The sequence below is a fragment of the Chaetura pelagica genome, unplaced genomic scaffold (genome assembly GCF_000747805.2).
Source record: "Chaetura pelagica isolate M959 unplaced genomic scaffold, ChaPel_1.0 scaffold83, whole genome shotgun sequence".
Lineage (NCBI taxonomy): Eukaryota > Metazoa > Chordata > Aves > Apodiformes > Apodidae > Chaetura > Chaetura pelagica.
In genome coordinates, this window is record NW_009952893.1 from 4040614 (window position 1) to 4049190 (window position 8577).

General features: G+C 33.8%; 1 protein-coding gene across 1 annotated transcript in view; it reads right to left on the minus strand.

Moving 5' to 3' along the window:
• The window catches only part of PPP1R42 (protein phosphatase 1, regulatory subunit 42), a 14683-nt gene extending 6927 nt beyond the window's left edge, over nucleotides 1-7756 (minus strand). The window contains exons 1-4 of the mRNA XM_009995594.1: nucleotides 7628-7756; nucleotides 5287-5453; nucleotides 4734-4872; nucleotides 2585-2701 (exon numbers count right to left, since the gene is read on the minus strand). Of these exons, the coding sequence (XP_009993896.1) occupies nucleotides 2585-2701; nucleotides 4734-4872; nucleotides 5287-5453; nucleotides 7628-7756 (552 nt within the window). The remainder of the gene's footprint in view (nucleotides 1-2584; nucleotides 2702-4733; nucleotides 4873-5286; nucleotides 5454-7627) is intronic.
• Nucleotides 7757-8577: the final 821 nt, after the last annotated feature.

Here is an 8577-nt window from a genome sequence, read left to right on the forward strand (position 1 = left end):
GCAGGAATGGGAAAAGAGGGGACATAGAGCTTTTGGCACAAAAAAGAGGTATATTCATCAGAGTTTCAAAAACAGAAGGGCAAGAGGGGGGAGAAGGGAGGTAGTTTGCATGGGAATGAAAGAGCCTGTGCTGTGATTAACAAGTTCAGCCAGCAGAAGCAATTAGGTATGTATAGTACAATTGTAGACCCCCTAATATCCTTCCAGCTATCACAGTTGTAGAATAAGGTGAGACCTGGAATTGTGAAATTCAGGACTGCGAAAAAATTGAAATGCACTCAAAACTTTCCTCAGCTATTTTTTTTTAAGTTATTGGACGTATAAGATTGTTCTGCTAGATGGTTGCTGTAAGTTAAAGTCTCTTAAATAGAGCTAAACCTGACTTTTCCAATTGCATGGCTTACTGCTTTTACAAGAGGTTTGTTGTGTTGGGTTTTTTTTAACTAAGAATTTATATTAATGATAAGTAGAGCCTACTAAAATGTAATCTCTAAAACACAGTAACTGTAGCTGGAAAGCTGGATATCCAGCTCCATCACACCATGTGTTAAACACATTATGGTCATTAACTTGACACTGCAAAGATATGAATAGAAATACCTTATCAGCTCCATATTTCACAAACCTGGAGATTGTTTACAAAACACACAGGACAGTAGCTTACAAAGTTTACCAGAGCTTGAACCAACTGTAACTAATAGCAGCAGTAGCAACTGACTCAAATGCTAACCACATTATTTTTTAAAAGCTGTACCATGAAACATGGAAATATAAATGTCTACTTGATTTGGGTAAGTTTTAACTCTGGTCTTCCTGATGGTGAAATAATGAAATATAAAATCAATTCAATACAATATACACAGTTACTGAAGAATGCAGGCTTTTCATCTGCTCCTTGTTCTGTTTCAGAAGATAGTGGACTTTTATCTCTGTAAACACTGAAAACACTGTCCCAGAATGGGTATCCTCATTCTTAGAAATAATTGGTTCATTGGCTAAGATGACCTTATTTTATGATCATCACAACTGAAGTATTTTGAATTTATAAGAAAGAAAAAAGACAATTAAAAAAATCACTGCAGTATGTTTTATTTAGAAAAGGAATCCTTCAATTCCAATTCAAAAGAGAAGCTCTGGAGAGACTATCTACTTAAAAAAACTTAGTATTTTGATGTAACCAACACATTCAATATGGTTTTAATTATCCAACAAAAGCCTATGCTAATTGTATTTAGAGATTAATTCAATCACAACTGCCACAGGTTGAAATATAATATATCAATAATCCTCTAGTGAAAAAGAAATACATCAGCCAACATTTTTTTAATATTAAAATGTAAACAAGTAAGAGTGAAATAAAGTCTATTCACCTAGATAACTGATAGATTTTTCCCACAAAATACTGGATTCTCCTCACTAGTAAACAGAACTGCCAAATTTAATGTAAAAAAAAAAAAAGTGTTCAAAGAAGTAACACAAATAATTATATAGTTATATAATTACTAACCACAAAAGTTAACTTGCCTAAGAAAGCAGAATGTGTATGTAAACTAGTCGTCAAAGAGTTTATTTTAATCAAGACATCATCTTGGTGATTTGGGCTAAAATTTAAGCCAATTAATGTTTAGTATTTATTTGTAAAAAATAACTTTCAAAAAAAGCATAATATTAATGCCTATGGTTTATATTAAATGAAGACAGTGGTTTTTAAGTCACTTATAATTTGTTCCATGCCTTCATTGTGCAGTGGTGGCCTCAGCACACTGTTTAAGATGAATTTGATATTCAGATAGCACCATGGCACTAAAATTATTTTTTAACTGCTCTTATATCAAGAAGTAGAAGTCATAATAACTTCTAAAAATAATGAGAAGTGAAAATGCAGAACATTCTGTTTAAACCACATTCACTACTGGAAAAGAATGAGAAAAATAACTCAATTTCATTTGTTTTAGCTGCTACTGTAGAAGTTAGAGCTCTTACTTATGAAGACATGTCTTTCCTTATGAGAAATTTATGAAAGAAATTCAATGTATACTGTCATGACAAGTACTTTTTATGTACTTGTGCTTATGTACTACTCCAGTAACAGTAGTCAAAAAGTCACTTTGCTATTAGAACGGTTGCAAAATCAGCTAGGTGATCTGATAACCAAGAAGTGGCTTTTATTTACGATAAAATAGAGAATTAAAAGTGTAAAGTAAAATATTGCAAGTTAATTAACAATGATCACATCATCTTTGCAAATTAGGCCACTGATAATCACTCAGATGGCCAAAACATACACTAAGACTACATTTTGGAAAGACTATATTATACTTACAGCTTCTGTGCATTTACTACTCAGTTGATAGATGCATGCACAATTGCCGCTGTACATAAGATTAAAGGACATTTGACCATTCTAGATAAACAGTTCTCAAATTTTAATCTCAACAAGATTTTTGGCTGAGAATAGACAGGGTGCTTGGAAAGTTAGAGGTTCAGTAACTGTAGAAGTTTATTTTTATGCATGAATTGAGGAATAAAGATTAATTTTACTATCTTCTTATCACCCATACTAAATAGAACAAATAACTAATACCTTCATATGCTGAAGTTTATTGTCAACTGCTGTAAGATAAGAAAGATTTTCCAAAACTGCCAGTTCTTCTAATTCATCAATATTGTTATTGCTGATATTCAACACAGACAAAGATTTCTGAAGGAAAAAAAGAGAAAAATAATTTTTTTATTATTTTTCATGCCATACATGAGTCAAGTTGTAAATTCTTACAGAAAATTATCTTAAATTAAGAATTAGTATATGAAGCAGAAACATGCCAATGCATCTACCACATACTGCACACATGGTTTTATGCTAGCTTTCCATATTGTCCTAAAATGCTGTTTATTTAGGTTTTGAAGTCAAACCAAAGTAAGATTATTTCTCAATTATTTCAGAATTTCCTAGTAAACACAATAAACTAAACACATTCAAATGCTTTACAAAGTTCTGCAGGTGCTACTGACTCTACCTTTGATGTAGGAAACAAGACACTGAAACTAATGGCCTTTTCCAAGGTTACATGTTTCAGCATAGAGGTAAAATCCACGTCTGATACCCACATAGTCTCATTTAGCAGCTGGACTACACCGTTGTTCTGTCAGGCTTGATCCTACAAACCTGCCTCTGTATGTATTTCTGTTCCTTGTCTCTTTGGGAACATATGAGTTACATAAGGCACTTTGCCTTTTGTGACAATAAATAGTTATGAGAGATCTTTATATTGTAGTGAAGAAGTAAATGTGTTTCAGGCATTTATCTCAGGAAATAATGTAGTTTCATGTAAAAGTAACAAGAAGCTTACAGCTCTGGAAGATGAAAAAGGACATCTAATCCAGTGAATTTACAGTAATACCAGATACAGGACTTACCATTACTTAGAAAATGTCTGTTCTAGCAGTGGATACAGGAAATGTAACCCCCTTCTCACATCTGACCAAGATCTACACTGCAGGCAGAAATTAACAGTAGCATTCTAATACACACAGTGTAAACTTAATCTCCTTGGTCGAAGGATTTATTATGTTGTCATCATCAAAACGACACAGACAGCATTAAGAGCCAGAAACAGACAAAAGAAGAAGTAAGAGAATTCAAGGGATAAAAGTAGAATGTTTTTATGTGTAGCTTCCACAAAGATGTTACATGGTCAAGAACGTGAAGTGTTTCTTAAAAACAAAACAGAAAACCCCCACAAAAAGACCTTAAATAAAAGGCATGAAGAACAAAATGCTTGTGGCTCTAGGCCTGGAGGCTGAAAAACGCTGAACTGCATGAGGCTGCATCCTGGGAAGATCATAACTATATAACCTTCCTCTCCTTCCATCATTATTCCAATATAGAAGGAACAAAGTAAAAGTGCTGTCACAGGAATGGCTCATTTCTATTAAAGGAAAATGGCAATACATGTCATGGATTATTTAATCTCAAAACAGAAAGAATAAGAGCTAAATCAAATGTTTATGAGATACACATGAACAAAAGATGCTTTTCAAGCCCTGAACACACTTTGGGACATACAGCAAGATTTTTTTTTTTACTATACAGCTGCATCTATTAGTAAATAAAGTCTGTTCTTTTTTACCACTTCAACAATATGTTTGATATTTACTGAGCAATTCACATGTTGAAAAAAAACCTGAAAAGCTGAGTGTCATGAAATTTTGACTTAACATGACACAGAAAAATTGCAGAACTGTAACTAAATTATTTGATTGTGTTGCTATTGATACTCAGGGAAAAAAAAATAAAAATCTGTTGGCATCTTCTTTTTGCCATTGCATTCTCTAGAGAAATACAAATGACAGCAAATAAACTAATATAACAATAAAAATGGAGAATACCAATAAACTAATTCACTGCAAACTAAGTAGACTCAGATAACTAACTAATAAATTCCTACCCGTTCTTCAGTTTATTCACATTCTATTAGTATAGGGCACCCACACATTTCCTTACATGCTCTCTCTCTCTTTTTTCTCATTTGTATCCTTCATAGAAAAATAAATGAAGATGTAGAATCTGCAGGAGTCCTTATAGGAGAATTGGGATGGGAATCCCTTAGGAGAATTTGAAAGAATGCCACTAATTGGCAGAAAAGGAAAACCAGTAATCAGGGGCTAATAATTTATCTTAAAAATACCAATCTGCTGATAATGTCTCATTGGGATTCTCAAAATGTACTTACTGCCAGGGAGCTAAGAGTCCTTGGATCAAACAGAAGCTTTTCACCAGGAGGGAGATTTTGACTCTCAAGATGTAGCTCCCTTAATTTTTCTATTTTATCCAAGCCCTCTACTACAGTGATGTAGTTGCCCCCCAGATAGCTGCAGAATAGAACACACACAAAAAAAAGCAAACACATGGCCTTAATATATTAAACCAAATAGTTTTTTAAGTATTATTGAATAAAATATGGAAATTATAAGAGAAAAAGTAAACAACCTAATATGCAAATAGAGCATACTGCTAACAGATCCAAGTTTTTTTAGTGTTTTTATATATTGCTATTATTATTCATAATAATTATTAAATTACAGAAAAAATAAAGTAACCTAGATGCAAATAAATGTTAAGATATGTCATTACTTGTATCATAGAATGCTTCATCAAAAAAAAAAGTAATTAATTTTATTAGAAAATAAAAAATTAAGATATAAAATAACCTGAATGCCTACATATTTTATAATTTCTTAGTATTTTTTTTTAATAGTAAAATAAATACATAATTTTCAACTTACAGTTTTTCAAGGTTTTTCAGCGATGAGAGATTTTCTATACATGAAATACAGTTGTTCTGAAAGTAAAGGTGCGTTATATTTGAAGCAAAGTCCAAGTTCTGGATTTGACTGATTTGGTTATCATATAAATATAGAACTCTAAGATTTTTGCACAAAGAGAAGTCACCCTGAAATAAACAATAACAAATTAATTCTATGTAGAGTTCACTCACTGCCTCCCAGAAGCCACTGATTGTTCTTAATATTAAAGTTTTGCTGTATGATTTATACATGTTCAGCAAACACTTTTAAAAACTGTTTCTCCTACAAAAAAACCTGAACGTCAGTAATCGTCAGATTTAAGACTGGAATCTCTCACTGCTGTTCTGCTGTACAGAAGCTGAGAACTACAGCCATCACCGGCGGGTCCATCACATCCACTGTGACTTCATTCCCTTCCCTGCCTTCATCAGGTGGCTTTCAGAAAAGCCCCATTGTTAATGTACCCATCTCCATCAAACCTCAGTGATGGAACAGAAACCAGTTCTTGGCAAAGGAATACTATTTACACAAAAACTTGCATATCAATGTATTCTAATACACTTCCGAGTCTAAGATTCCACTCAAATGCCAAGTTTCTTTGAATGTATTCCTCTTAAATAACTAAAAGGTCACATGTTCTTCTCACAGTTTCTGTAAAACTTCCCTATAGCATCTGATGAACCAGTCCTAGTCAAATAAAACTGATCAAGTTAGTAACTCGCTGTGGTTGTGCACATGCATGGATCTGTTCACATAGAAGAAGCTATTTAATCTTCTTGACTGAAATCACACTTCTACAACAGAAATCCACCATACACAACAATTCAGTTGTTCAGCTTTCAGCGGTTTCAAAATGTCCCCAGTATCTTGAGGGGATCTGAATTAACTCTGGACTTAGTGAAGCCTGTATAATTTCCTATTGCTACACTCAAAGGAAGGAGGACTGGGTTAAGTTTGCAGGTTTAGTCTTTGAAAATTAAAAGGCCATGGATTATTTTTTAAATGAATAAGCCTCAGGGAGCAAATTTTTTAAAATGTAGGTTTTAAACTGACTAATTTGAAAAAGCCAGTCCAAATTCGTTAACCTCACTTTGCTTATATCCTGTTCCTTAACTCCCCTTTCCTTTCTCAGACCTCCTCGGAAATCTAAGGAATAAATCACAGATAGATTGAAGAGATTGTGCTGCGAGTTAGCAGCTCTTAAGTAAAATCCCCAAGACTAGAAAAAATACGGCATTAACGAGAATAAAATAAGTGCTGCACTTAACAGTATGTAATAGCATTACTACAGCCTGTAAAAAAAAAAGTATGGAATCTGATCTGCAAAATTACCAGTTCCTCATATCTTCTTCTATTCCACAGTTTGCATTATTATAAAGGGAACCATACGTAAATACAAGCCCTTAAATAAGAAACAACAAACTGTTGCTGAAAATGGGGAATTTGTTGTTTAACCTCAGACCTGAAGTTTCCCAAGAACACTACAGATAGATTTCAGTGGAGCTAGAGCACAAGCTGCCCCAGCCCTACGCTTACTGATTCAATGGCAACAGCCTGGCTATCCATGCTCTATAGGAAAAGTGTCAGGTCTAAATAATTAATTTGAAATACTCTCTTAAGTGGCTAAAGAATAAGCAAGGGGAGTTATCATTTCCATTCTGGTGACTTCCTGAAAGCTCCTGTACAATGTAGCAACTGTACAAAGTAATCAGAATAGCTAATAGTGTAGAGTTGTTTGGTTCTTTTAGTGCTGCTGATGTCTGTAATAGTTCTGTGAAATACTAAAAAAACCACTTTAACACTTCAGTTCATCTCTCTTGTGTAATTGCTTACATGGATTTGAATTGATTAATTCAAAACAGTTAGTGTACTGATACTATCCTTTTCGTCTGCTACACGGATGATACGTATTTCCACGGTTTCAGGCAAGTAAAACAAGATCTTCGCCACAGGAAGAAAAGTGTGCTGTTGACAATAAGAAACCCTGCAGACTGTTGGAGTTACAGTCACATGTTCTGATGATTTATATGAAAAGTTACAGCTGAAATATTATTTTCCACTTTTCCAATGCCATGCATTTCAAATCCATTTAAACACTTTTACACACAGGCTGTGTTTCACAAAATAACAGCAGTAATGTTTCCAAACATATGTATTATTAAGACTTAATTGCAAATCAATAAAAATATTAAAACATAATATAGCTGTTACAAAATAGAAAATTGGTTTTGCTTGTTCGGTGTCCCCAGCTATAAACAACTCATCACTTCAAAAGATTTGAGCAGCCAGGTCAAAAGGGATAAAGAAAAATAAATCTTACAATTGCATCTATGTTTTTATCTGCTAAATTCAGATGAGTTATTTTTCGCAGATGCTGTCCCGAGTCCCCTTCATTGCGGTTCTTGTGAGCAACACTTTTAGCAACTAGGTCCAGTGTTAGTTGAACCATCCTTCTGTAACAGGCCAGACTGCTCTACTGCTTCTTTCAGTAGTGTATTCCACAGGCAGTAGTTTTACAAAATGCCTTAAAAGCAAAAAGGAAAATGTTATGCTACTTGTATCCCAGATCTTCATCAAAGCTTACACATATACTTCCAATCTGATGTTTCCCCACCAATTCCCCTTCTGCTTACAGTGACACATAAGTTTTTGCTTCTGATAAAATCCTACCTCTTTCTTTGTTTTCAAACTCTCAGTGTATTAAATAACACTTCAAAGACACTGTTATATTTGATCAGTTGTTTCAATGTGCTTTGGAAGGTTGTACCCTGGTCTTTGTCTTTTTCATATAGAAATACAAGCAGAATGGTTCACAGCAGAAGTAATTCTTACATATAACTAATGACAGCTCATAACCTAATTATTAGTTAGAAAATATATCAGTCTCTATAGCAGCTTTTGTGGGCTGTGAGAAGTGGTATAAAGCTACAGTACTATTTATAAATCTTGACAGCCCTTCTGTGATGCACAAAACCATACATGCATTTATTACGCACAGTGAAAAACTTGTTTTTTTTACACCAAAGTGTCCTGTAAAGGCTCTCACAGCAATACCAACATTTCTAGTTTTAGCTCTGGCCATCAGTATAATCGCAGAATAGGGGGGAAGAAGGCAAGAATCATATTTTGAACTGGGTATGTCAACAGCCTGGGGATAAAAATACCCTAGGAAATACAACTTAACAACTCAGAGTAAAAAGGTTGCTTTTTTAGGCAGTACATATTACAACGCATATTATGTATTTTTGTCAACAGAGAGTACCCCCACAT